This window comes from Mycetomoellerius zeteki, unplaced genomic scaffold (assembly GCF_001594055.1).
Source record: "Mycetomoellerius zeteki isolate Tzet28-1 unplaced genomic scaffold, Tzet1.0 scaffold58, whole genome shotgun sequence".
Classification (NCBI taxonomy): Eukaryota; Metazoa; Arthropoda; class Insecta; order Hymenoptera; family Formicidae; genus Mycetomoellerius; species Mycetomoellerius zeteki.
The window spans coordinates 903229-916706 of record NW_017257588.1 but is presented as its reverse complement, the minus strand read 5'-3'; the positions used below and the strand labels follow the sequence as shown (position 1 = coordinate 916706).

The following is a 13478-nucleotide window of genomic DNA, read 5'->3' as shown; positions in this document are numbered from 1 at the left end:
AGTTAAAGAGAAAAGGGAAGAGAGAAAGAGAGAGAGAGAGAGAGATATGAACTGTTCAAAAAGTTCAGCTACAAAAGACAGACCTATTATTACTGGAACGTTACATAATGATGTCAAATTTAATTGCTGTAATTTTACTAGAATTATAATACTGACTTTTGTGCTATGAAGGAGATTTCTTCTTTCCTTCATGATTTCTGCCACTTGCTATTTTCCCCAGTCACCATGAAATACGAATCTTCTATGAGGGCGCTAGTATACGGCAAACAGCCACGGATTCAGACGCAATTCAGCGCAGGTGTTTACAGTCGCGCCAGATTGAGGAACTGTCCGTTACAAGCCGATTCAAATCCGACGCTGCGGTCTCCGACTTCAAAAATATTTAATGTGTCTGTTACTGGTTGTTCAAATTCTAACATGTGTCATTACCAGCAATTTCGAATAATTGGCGTGAATAATGAGTGAGAACGATGTGCTTTGTTCGCAAACAGATCAAAAAGTTGAAATAATCGTGCAAATTCTTGTTCAAAAATTCCGAAAAACGCAATTTTTCTATTTTTTTTTAAATTTTCGTAGTGTATTTCCAAGTCAACAGAATTTTTTTTTAAACGATAGTTTCAATTTTAATTAACTTAGCTTTATTTTGACTTTTCGCCAGCTGTTTATCATATTATCGTTTAAAAGTATATGTACATATGTAAAAATGTATGTGAATGCGTAGATGTTTGTAAATGTTTGGAGGTCGGGTCTGTGGATTTATTAAGCTCAAACTGTGGTATTTTTGCTATTAATTTTATCTTTGATTAACTGTGCAGTTAATTGTCGCTTTTCATTCGCTCGTGAAGCCCTCACATGAGTATGATATAATTATAGATATAAAACATACCCTATATCTATGTATTTTATCTCTGTATTTTTCTGTATCGTAACAGTAAAATTGTTTTATTTACTTCAAATGTGTCATCTAACAGAATAATGGAGGACTACATTAATATACATTTCCTGAAAGTTCGTAAAATCTGAAAGGGCTGTACATTTAACTCCAAGATGATTTGGCTTTTGTTATTTATTATCTATGAAACATTAGTAATGGCTAGTAATGGCAATACGGTCTTAAGAGATTTGGGAGAAAAAGAGTATTCTTTGATAAAAGGTAAGAAATTGAAAAGTGGTAATTGATGAGAATGATAGTTAACAGGGAATACATAAAAAACATATCATTTTTAGCAAAATCATCATTGCCGCAACATGGAAAATGTTGGCATGCTGCGCTCCAAACATTGCAGAGCAACTGCGACAAATTGAACGATCACGAACATTCGCTTCTTGCCCTTCACCTAGCAAATTGCTTCTTAGAGGATTCTGGTCACACAGTCTACAATTGCCATTTCAGTGAAACAGAAGACGAGCGTCGGTAAAACGAGTATTTTTTGTTACTTATATTTTATGCCTAATTTTGTAATAACTCGTCAATATTTTATTTCATAGGAAATGCATTGGCGACATGACAGACCGAGCCTTTAGTGTTTACAATGAATTCTACACTCACGCAACTCATATCTGTTTCTTTTTAAATCATGAAGCTTGGCAAACTGAAGTTGAAACTACTGTAAAGCTGTAAGTGCATACATAACACTCTAATATTATGTGAAATATAAAAACTCACATATTTCTACATATTTGAACTATATTTAATCACTCTACATATTTAGATTGTTTCAAATATCTTCCCGAATGAAGGATCAACTATTAGAAGCATCGGAAATGCAGGGTATAATTTTGAACAGTCAAAAGGAGGGTTTGCGTATTCAAAACGAGCTTTTAGATCATGGCAAGGAACTCGGAACTGTATTAAAGACTTCGTCTGATACAGTCAGTAATATGGTGTCGGATTTTAAGTGAGTTTGTAAGGATGATTTTTGTAATGTTTAAAAATTTAGTCAAATGGAAATTACTATAAACTGTTGATTTGAAACTCTTGATGAAATTTTAGAGAATCGGCTAAAGATCAGAAGGAGCTACTTTATGAGATCTTCTCATATATACGTACTTTCCAAAGCTGGATTATCGGAGAAGTGTCTTGGTTTCAATCTATTATATTTTATACTGTCAGCTGCATTCTCTGTGCATTATTCAGTTCTTCTAAAAGAACGGTTGATGCAAGAGTTGCGCTCTTTAGTATCCTAAGTTTGAATATAGTGATTGAAAGAATACTTGTTCAATATTATGATAAGATTATTCTTCAATCTCCAGATGATAAGGTAATATTATAATAAAGTTAAAAAAATTGTTTTTCATAATAATATTCCATTTTCTCTTATAGGCGCACCTGCTAAGTACAACATGGTTGTGCAGAAAAATTGCTTTAATACTTTGTGCTATAACATTATTCTGTACATATTATTATTATAAAGATAGACAATTAGAGAATTATAAAGCTTTACAAAGAATCGAGCAGCAGTTGAATATCATACAGAAAACTCCAATTATTTCCACCATTGACCAACCAATTCGTATGTATTTAATGTACAATTTTATATGGATGCGTGGATATCAAACTTTTGCATAATAGATTGTATCACATTTAGGTTACTCGCAACGGCTTGCGTTGAAACGTTTGCATACAGTTTCTGATAAACAGGATATCGTCGATGTTAAAAATGGAAAATAATTATTTTAAATTTAAAAAAAATCGTCATATATGTACATACTTTAATAAGACAATTGTACAAATGGAAATAAACATTTATAGATCTTCATAAATATTTACAGAAACAGTTTTTAATACATTTAAGTGTTAAGTATGATAATAATCTAAATTGTTTTACAATGTATTATATGTTAATGCATTGATGTAGCACTACAGAAAGAAAAGCACTATACTGTAGGATATCTTCTTAGAAGATATGTAACCTGTTTATGCGTCAAGTTCTTACTGTTAGGTACAGGCACTATTTGTTCCTTTGAAGAACGTATACGCTCCATATTACTTGTGTAAACTTGGTAGCATTGATTTAATGCTTTGAATTGTGGGATACATCTTTTGTCTTCAAACTCATTTTGTTCAAGACACGTCAAAAGCAAGGACATTTCTAATAAACATCCCTTTTCTGGAAATAGAAATATATTAAAATTATAAATATATTAAAATTATATATATATATATAAAATTATAAAATTCTCTTGAATGTTAATTATATTGTCAATTGTAATAAATATTGATACATTCTGTGCAGAATGAAATTTACACTCTATGATCAGTTGTATTATAACAAATGTATAACTAGAGGTCGTATAACAAAAAGATAAAATTGCTTTTTAACCCTTTAGAGCTGATACCAAAATCTATGATACAGTTACTGACGATAGATCTGTAAGATCCATTTAATTTATATTAATTAAAAGGCACTAATTAATTTCAAGGAATCAAAATAAACATTAAAAAGAATCAACACACTAAGGTTTGTTTTCACGATACGATTACTTAAAAATTACAGATTATCAAGCAATTCATGAATGAATTTCACTGATGAATTTCTTGGTAACCTTTAATTTTTAGGTAATCATATATTATGAAGACAAGCCTAAATATATTTTAATAAGAATAATTTAAATTTGTAAATGTAATAGAAAATTGAATTGTTTGACAATCTTGGCAGAGATTTATAATTGAGTGGAGAGCAAATAGAGATCCACCGTCAATTCCAAAGTAATATAATTGAATAGGACCAATAAACCCCATCAGTTCCGAAGAGTTAAATATACCTGCTGTTCTCTGATTCTTCCCGCTCACAAAATTCCTCAATTGTAACGGCAAAATCTCCTTAAAAGGCACCTTCTTTTCATTCTGTGGCTGTCTCGCTGTCTTACGAAATAATATCGACGTCAATTTCATCTCTCTGTAATGTAATATATTTATCATGTGATAAACTACAAAAATGAATATTATATAAATATACAGAGAGAGAGTAAAATAATTTAGAATTATATATAAATTTCTTTAAGAAAGTGAGGTTAAGATTTTCATTAGATCTACGTTAATGAACACATGATTTTTTTTATGTCGACATATAAACACAGTTAAAATCAAAATACAATTCTGATAAGCATTAAAAACTTTTACTAGACGTACATTAATTTTTCTTGCAAAAACGTCTGCCGGAGTTGGTCGCAACAACAATCGCGTTCGACTTTCAAGAGTTTCAAGAAAATGCAACCCTGGGCGACCAGATGGCGGCAGCGTATACTTTCAATTTCAATTGTGTTCCCTCGTGTTTTACTCGATCGTGTTTTCTTTTCGCATTCGCAATTTAAAAACGATAGAGTGCCATAGAACACGCAGCATGAAATTATTGCTATATCAGAATTATCAGAATATACACAAACGCGAAGTCCAGTTTCTTAAGATCAAAACAAATAAAAAATCAATTAGATAAAACAAATATTAGTTCTCTTTCGAATGCAATCCTGTATTTACTTCTCGTCTTTCTTTTCACCTTTTCAGTCGACACGTATGTTTCGTGTGAATAAAATGCATGAAAATTGCGTAAAAAAATAGATTCTGTATATTTAAGAGAGAAAATTCGTGTCTCTTTTTCTCTTTTCCTCTGTCGTGCTAAAAGCAATTAAAATCGTTTAATAATCGCGCGCCGTTTTTATCGCGCTGAAGATGAAGAAATCGCGAGAAGAGTCTCTGGGGGGACGATAAGAAATTGTAGGAATACTGGAAATGGAGAGGAAGAAGAGAACATTATTCGCATTATATCTGTTCTTTTTGGCTGAACTTTTGCACCAGTTTATCTTCCTTCCTCGTCTTTCCTCCCGGAGAGAAAAGGAAGAAAGACGAACTGGTGCAAAAGTTTAGCCTAAAAGAACAGGCCTGCGAATGCTTAACCTCAATAACTGCCTCAAAGTTGCGCGTGATTGTGTCGTTTTGGCGGCAAGGCAACACGAATTGCCGCGAAACGGACGTATATTCGGCTGTGCCGAAAGTAAATCGGCGAAGGGGGAATTTCATCGAGCAGGGTAGCGTCAAGGTTCAAGAATCAAGAATGGCGGGGCACCAAAGAAGTGAGTCTGTTAGACCGAAAATGACGGATGCCTTTCGTGCGCGCGGTGCATCTTAAGATATTTCGCGAAGATATAACGCACGCGCTCTCAAGAACGGCGCAAAAAGGCTCGCCGATAAAATTAAATCGCGGGAGAAGACAAGAGAGGGACAGACGTGTTTTCGAGATTAAAACGCGCCCGACGTGGCGACGTCGTTATGAGAAAACTCATCGATAATGCATCGTACGATGTAATTTTTTTTCCTCGCGCGATCGCGAGCGATTGCGTAGTGATAAATTCCACGCACGCGATAATGACCGGATGACGAGGATCGCCTGTCTTTATCGTGAAATATAATGTGTACCGTTACAGTTTTGATAAATTTTTACGCGATTTAATCTATAGATGAAATTTCAGATTTTGTATATATAATTCAGGTCTCTGAATTTTTTTAAAGAGTGGCATGATACATAATGTGATCATTTTATCACGTATTTATCATTTTTCGAGATAATCGACGCAAAATATTTTCTGTTCCATTTAAAGTACATATTTTGAAATAATATATATCTATATTTTTGAAATGTAAACAAATTTTAATTTTAAATGATTCTTATATATATATTCATAATAAATATTTTTTGATAATTGCGTGCCGATATGGTTGTCGGACTTTCAACGCAATCAAATCTGAAAATATTAATAATCCCCCCAAGTTCCCCAACTTAAAAACTGTAATTTATATTCGTTTTTTTTTATTTATATGTTTTTTAATTATTTTTATAGGCATACATAAAATTTAATATAATATATATAAATAAATAAATATAAATTAGTATATATATATATATATATTATGCTTTTGTCGATTAAATTAACAAAATTTTTTAGATATTTTGAAAAATTAATTATAAAATCTTAATTATAAAAAACCCCTTTTGTAGTTTGTGACTTTAAAAGATATTGGAATAAATGATAGAGAACATAGTACTTAAAAGACGTTACGACAGAATGACGTAAGTTTCTTGTATACTGAAACGAAACTGGCATCTCGAAATCAGAGAGCGGCTTGGCTACTCTAGATTTTGACATAACTTTATTTACAGTGTTTCGCAGTCGTGAGTTAATTTAATTCATTACGGGCCGCCTTGAAAAGTAGGTCCGCGTCATTTGCCCGAGGCACATGTAAAGAAATATATTGCACAAATGCAATTATGTTTCTACATTCTTCATCGTTTATAAACTTTATAATTATGATGACTTTAGACTTTCTTTCGTAAGAATGTATTATTAGAATCAGTGAGTCGGAATGCGATTATTATAAATTCATAATATTATTTTAAATAATTTTTAAAGTAATAAATACATATAAAAATTTTAAATAAACTGTTTTATAAACATGATGAATGAATGTAAGTTTTTTTGTCGATTATCTTACGAAGTTCTATAAAAAAATATTGTTATTCCTACGTTATTACTGGACTTCTTACATCCTTGGAATATAGTGATAGATAAGAAATGAATAGATAAGAAATGAAATCCAAATTGTATTACGGATAAAAGGAAATAGGCACGTTTAACTAAATTTAAAATCATTCTTTAATCTTACTATGTCACGATCGCTATATTTTATGTGCATTTCAAGTGAGCCAACAAGGAATTTAAATTTCAAAATTCTCTCACGTTCCGTCATTCCGATATCGTGCTTCCAACCTTCGCACACAATGTCAAAGTTTCAACAGAATGCATTACTGTAATCTAAAATGTAATATTAAATGAGATAATCTTAATCGTCAGAAAACATTTATATCAGAAAAGAATAAAGAATCATAGCGGCAATTTTTAATTTTATCAATTGTGTATATATATATATATAAAGGTAAAAATGTACCTTCTTGACGATTGACAAATCTCATTGCACATCATAAATTAAATGATATTAAATGATAATAGATAATTCATTTCTGTTGCGGAAAGGTGGTTTGATTAACAAATTGATTGAGACAATTTTACTTTATTGGATTCGGCAGAAATGCATCTCTTTCCACCGAATAAACTGGATAACGAAATTATTAATTTGACAAAAAAAGGTAAAATAAATATTAGAAGTAATGAAATAAATCAAAACAATCGGATTTAAAATAATCTTGCACGAATCGTTTTCAAATTCAACAATTGGTCATAAACATCGATCAAACCATTGTGGAGGTCTTAAACCTCTAAGTGGAAAATCAAATAGATCGCGCGCACACATGTAATGAAACCGATTACTATCAATTGGAAGTCCTTCAAATTAGAAGCACAAAGAAACATTACATCGCTATGATGCTATTCAAGAACTGCGTACTCATCGGCACTCTCGATTGATAGTAGTCCATTTGCTGGACAATCGTTATCATGAGACTTTATAACAATACGAGTATCTTCGTATGCATGATATGTGCGTGGTATCCACTGTTTTTATGCGTGCATAATAACAAACGAACAACGTTTCTCTAAACTTTATAATCTGATATAATAAATAAATTATTACTTAAGTTAGTTAAACATTTTGTGAATATTTTCCTATTTCTTGTAAGTTTTTTCGTGAAACACATCTTTAACATACCTTTTACACAATTTTTAAATGTATCTTATTTTTTGCATTCTTCTGTCTCTATATCTCCCTAAGATATTTGGAGTGGAATCTAATTCTAAAGAGTGGCAAAGAGTGACAATCGAGATCGAACCAGTGTTGAAAAAAGAAACTCAATCGTCAATTTTTAAGAGTGGGATTTTACACTCTTTAGAATTAGATTCCACTTCAAAGATTTTATTTTTTGCATTATTATGCGTCATCTTCAACGTCACATTTCCACGTAAATTGTAATATTATGTATATAATAATAACTATAGTAAAAACACAATAACAATATACAATACGAATATAGGTCAGTTGTTTTTACCTGTACTTTTTGTACGATTCATCTTCTCCCCTTTTCTCTCCACATTGAAGAAAAAAAGAGAACAAAAATGAACCGTACAAAAAGTTTAGCTAAAAAGAACAGGCCATGTAATAATACACAATACCCCGGTGATGGGTGTACACGATACCCTCGAGATTAGTTCGTAGACAGATGCCTCGTTGATTTCAGACGCATCGGTGCTTCTAACGGTCGCTGGAACTTTTCTTCTGTGGAAATAGTGTTTGTATGAATTGCAAGAGAGGTTTAACTAAGTTTAGCAACGTAATGCATACATTGTTGATGCATAAGAATGCAAGTGAGTCATTGTCATTATGAAATGCGCCATATTCTTCAGTATACATTACACATGCATTTGTATAAATAGAATCTACCCGCGACTTTTACTTGTAAATAAAATATTTGAGTAATAGCAAATTCTCACGCTGGAGAATGTACGATTATGTAATCAGATTCGTTGATAAAGAAAACTTATCACTTGTTTATGATACTTATTTTATAGCGTAATGATCCATGACTATCAAAACTTGGTAAAAACTTATCTTTGTATTCAATAGATTGCCGAGGAATATACTGAAAAACTAAAATAGAAGTAAAAAATGGTATTGTTTGTATAATAATAGATAAATTTTATGTAATAATGTCAAAATGGCGTTTGTAATAATTTAGATATTATATAAGAATATCTACTTAGACAGATAAAAATTCTTACTGTAGCAATGATCAAGTTATCTTAAACATATAGACTTACATTTATCATTGTATTTATGTTTTCTATGTTTTCTATGTTTTCTATGTTTTCTATGTTTTCTATGTTTATCTATGTTTAGTTAATTGGTTGTTATTATTGTTAAATACTTAATACAAGTTAAATATTTGATTTTGAAAATTCCATATAATTTTCTACTTACTCTCTACTGAATTAAATATATTCTTAAAATAATGAAGGAATTGAATTTTTTATGGAAAATAATTGAGTGATCGATTTATCTATCTTCGAGGGTACTTCATAATTGCCTCGTAAGCATTTACGTTTGCCTGATTGTACGTGGTACTCGCATGCAAGGCAAATCCGACGCTCAGTCGAGGTTTCGCTGGTGAAGCGGCGAGATTGTCGAAGGAGATCGGCAAGAGACCTGCTGGCACTCATAGTCAGTCGATCACGTGTCTTTTTTCGTGTCTTTCCCGTGCGACTTTGTTTGTAAAACCATGAATTCTGTGACGAAAACCATGAATACTTTATCGAGTAAGTTAAAAGAAAGGTCTTTATATAATCTCAGCGAATTCGTAGATCGCCATTAATTATTTCGTGTAAGTTATAAACTAAATTCAACTATGTTCAAGTGTCGTATTTCTATCTTAAAAAGTGGTGACGATTTCAAAATACTGCGCGATTAACAATCATATTTTGATCAATGATATATCAGAATCTGTTTTAGTAATCCATCAATGTCAACAAAATTATTATTTTTCTTCTAAATGTACTGAAAGCTAATAATTTAAAACATTGGACTTATAATTTAAAAAATGGTTATTAAATGATAATTATGCGTTGTCTTTTTTTATCGTATTATGAGTGATATAAGTAATAGATATTATGTATTCTGTCACGGTGTGTGATTATAAATGTGAAAAATACATAAAATATGTGATCTTCGAACTTTTGTGTACAATGCATGCTAAATATAGGGGAAAAATAAAATTAATAAATTTTTTTTCATTTCTCAAGGTCGTTAATCTTCACATGACATGTACATTATAGTAAGCTTCAAAGTTTCCGGTCTCCAAGGATATAAAAGATGATAAAATTGAGACAATCCTTTTCTATTTTTCAATATTAACAGATTATATTCTGTTTATTTTAATACATTTTATAGAATGATGATTTGATTATTGTAAAAAGCAATCAAAAATATTTTTTGTCCTTAAAATAATTTAACTGTAGGGCTAACTTTTTCATTAATAGTAAATATTTTTCCGCGCAAATTGGAAAATAAAATTTTTTTCAATTTTACTTCAATTTTGAAAGTAAAAATTATTATCTAGTGATCATTTTTTATTTTTAAAATTAAAGTTTGCATAGAGAAAAATTTATCAATGAAAAAGTATAAAGATTTATAATTATTTAAAAAAAGTATAAAATTTACCAATAAAGAAATATATAAATAATAAAGAAGTAATCTCTGCAGTGTTGAATCATTTTAACAAAAAAAATTCAGAATATTGTTTAAATATGATATAGAAAAATTAATTCACTTTTCTAAAAAAATGCGTTGAAAAGTAAAAGATGAATATATTAAAAAAAAAAATGATTCATTGTAAAGATGTTTCATTTTAAACTTTTTTCGTATCCTTTGGTCGAAAACTTTTGGACTTTATACTTGTTACATCTTTCTCGTGTTTTTAGTTTCCTTTTTTGTTTTTACATATCAAATATCAAGTCTTATTTAACGTTTAAATAATTGTTTTAGTAATAAAAAATTGTGAATGGATATTGTAATGTAACACACATGATGATCTTTTTCAAAAATCAATTGGAAAAGTTATTTTTATTCCTGTATTTAAATAAGTAGTTTTAGTATCTATAAAATCTCGCAGTTATCTTTGAATGATGTCAAATTACACAAAAAACTCATAACTAATTATGTGTGTAAATGTAAAAAGATTTTTTTCATATTAACCGACACAAGCATAAGGCATAATATTCAAGGTGAATTTTAGAACGTAAACATTTACAAGAATGTAAAGACAAGAATTTTCTATTATTGAAGCTTTCATAGGATATACATACATTGGATATATAATATTATTGTGTTGTTGCGCAGGAAATTTTACCATGATTGTGAAGAATATAAAATTTATCTGATTTATAAGAAATTCAGTTGTTGAGATTTTAGCGAAAACAAAATCACAGTTTCTTTACATGCCGAGAGATGAAGATTTTCTACATTTTTATATTATATGTGAATATTTCCACGTGGTTAATTTTCAGGGTTGGAAAAGTTATTTTATAAGTTATTTTATAAGTTAGTTTTTCAAACAATAATAGATTATACGGGCAATGAAAGCGTTAACACAGCGCAGAAATTGGCGCGCAATTCATATAATAGTCAAATAACATTTACATAATATTAATAATGTATAATGACTGTCGATACAAACTTATTTGGACATTTCGGTTTACTTCAAACCATCATCAGCAAATTCGTAGATAATTTTCATAGATGTCTTGATAAAGTAGTCCGATTCAATTGCACACACACACACAATCAAATATTTTGAATTTACAATCAGACACGGAGTTTTTGCACCACTCTTATGTGAGCATTTTAGAGAGATTCAAATAGTGACATTATGTATTCGCCTTTAGCTGGTTATTGTTTGTTTTTAAAGATTGACATTATATTAGCATCACTTATAATTATTTATTATTTCTATGGACGTGGCTTTCAGATTATAATTTTGACGGTCACTGCTTGTCTGACTTTCATCTGGATAGTACATGTTACAATTTTATATTTTATACTTGATGTAAAACGAAATTTTTGCGTCTTGTAATTGTACTAGATCTTTAATGCTTAAGTAATTCAATGCGTTTATAAGTCCGGAAAACTAATTCAGCGCGCAGTTTGAAGGACTACAACTAAATTTTAAAAGAAAATTCTCTCCGTGTATGATATACTCCGTATATGTAAGTACATATATAATATATATATAATTCACATTGAATGATTTAAGCATTAAAGATCTAACTTCGACTGGGGTATAGACATTTTAATTTCGAATATTGATAATGTTCTTACATGTTACGGTCTAAAATAAGATTCTTATTGCTTACACGTAATGTTGTTTTAGCATAAAATTTGATTTTACAAGTAGAAAGACGTATGATGCTTTTTACAAGTAAAAGGCATCGTACGTTTGCAAATTTTAAACGTTAAAATTTTTTTTAATTCAGTAATGGATTTCACCAAGTGTGTTGCATTATATTAACCTTTTCAAACTTCGTGTGTATTTGTAAAATGTAAATTTAGAAAAATAAATTCAAAAAAGGTAACTTGTCAATAATTTTTACTTATTCACATATATAAAAACGTATAACAAATTAACTATATGTGACTAAAATAAAAAAATACTGATAAAAACGTGGTATACCATGGAACTTTTTAATAACAATTCATTTAGATAGGCATTTACAATATTGATAAAATGCATTACAAATAATACAGGAGGTGTTTATTGAAATCTTGTAAAAGAATTCCTTAAGAATTCTCGGATTTTTTAAGTATTTTTGTTCAAAATTGCAGGTAAAAATTGGAGAACTTTTTAATGCAATTTTGAAATAAATTAGAATGCAAGTAACGCAAAAATAAACTATATATTGAAAATTAGCAGAAGACAACGATTCTACGAAATTATATTCATCGTTTTCCACAATCAAAGCTGCGAAACTTTTAGGGGTTGCGCAGCACAATCAAAGAAATTCTATTGCTAAAACTGATTGTCAACATTTTGTATTATAAAAAAATTATTAAAGAGAAACAATGTTTTCAGAAAGAAACAAAGTTTAAGTTGAGAATGGTCGTGTTCAGCAGATTCAACTGTTGCGGAGCAGATCCATGAGCTACTAGTGGATGATCTAGAAGAATACACCAATAGCAGCGAGCGGATCCGCTCCGCAACAGTTGAGTCTGTTGAACGCGATCATTAAAATTCTAAAAATTTCCCTGACATCCAGTAAAATCCCATACAAATTCTTAATATTTCGAGGATAAAAAGGAAATTCCTTGAAAATTCTAGATAGTAAACATCCTGTTAAACTAAATAAAGCTATAATGTCACTCAATGGAAACTAATGTTGATCGTAGGAGCGTCAACGGAGGAGAGCCTGCAGTACATCAGGCAATCCCTGAAATCAGAAGAAATGGATCATCTGGAAGGAACTCATTTTGATAGGCTCATCCCGCACGTGTTTGTTACCTTTGGAGCGTCTGTGAGTTTATAACTTTGAAAGAAAATATAAAATATGCAAAGTAAAGTTGCAAAGTAATTGCCAGTGTTGGGTAGTAACTAGTTAAAACGTTAAAAGTTAAAAAAAAAGTTAAAAAGTTAATAACTTTTTAACTTAACTTAGTTAATTTTAAATGCATTAAATTTTAACTTATGAAAAACCTAGAAATCCTTCGCCCTCAAACAACGCCTTTCTACGTCCCACTACGAATATCTACGAAAAATTGAGAATTTCTAAGATTTTGTCTCTATGTAGTTTTTTCGTTATTTTCTATATTTTTTCGTAATAATTTTTTCCGCCAGGGTTGTAATTTTTCGAAGATTAACTGGGTAAATAATTAATAAACATACATTCATTTTTGTTTATCAAATTTTATTTATAATTTAAATATTGCATTTGTTGATGACAAACAGGGTGACCTTGCCAAGAAGAAAATTTATCCGACTCTTTGGTGG

The 13478-nt window shown here is 30.1% G+C and overlaps 3 protein-coding genes across 3 annotated transcripts in view; 2 read left to right on the top strand and 1 right to left on the bottom strand.

Annotated features, from left to right (window-relative positions):
- Nucleotides 1-428: 428 nt before the first annotated feature.
- On the top strand, nucleotides 429-2671 carry LOC108728105 (uncharacterized). The gene is made up of 8 exons (XM_018456465.1): nucleotides 429-461; nucleotides 972-1153; nucleotides 1228-1414; nucleotides 1489-1617; nucleotides 1713-1898; nucleotides 1994-2261; nucleotides 2324-2513; nucleotides 2589-2671. Exons 2-8 carry the CDS (start codon nucleotides 1048-1050, stop codon nucleotides 2669-2671), a joined length of 1149 nt encoding a protein of 382 aa, XP_018311967.1. The 5' UTR covers nucleotides 429-461; nucleotides 972-1047.
- A 131-nt stretch (nucleotides 2672-2802) lies between these two features.
- Nucleotides 2803-4229, bottom strand: LOC108728106 (coiled-coil-helix-coiled-coil-helix domain-containing protein 1). The gene is made up of 3 exons (XM_018456466.1): nucleotides 4133-4229; nucleotides 3766-3899; nucleotides 2803-3110 (listed from the first exon to the last, which is right to left on the bottom strand). Exons 2-3 carry the CDS (start codon nucleotides 3893-3895, stop codon nucleotides 2878-2880), a joined length of 363 nt encoding a protein of 120 aa, XP_018311968.1. The 5' UTR covers nucleotides 3896-3899; nucleotides 4133-4229; the 3' UTR covers nucleotides 2803-2877.
- A 636-nt stretch (nucleotides 4230-4865) lies between these two features.
- Zw (glucose-6-phosphate 1-dehydrogenase Zw) overlaps nucleotides 4866-13478 on the top strand; it is a 10641-nt gene continuing 2028 nt past the window's right edge. The window contains 3 exon segments of the mRNA XM_018456464.1: nucleotides 4866-5070; nucleotides 12881-13005; nucleotides 13437-13478. The exon segment at nucleotides 13437-13478 is cut by the window's right edge and continues 9 nt beyond it. Coding sequence (XP_018311966.1) covers nucleotides 5052-5070; nucleotides 12881-13005; nucleotides 13437-13478 — 186 coding nt within the window. The 5' untranslated portion in view covers nucleotides 4866-5051.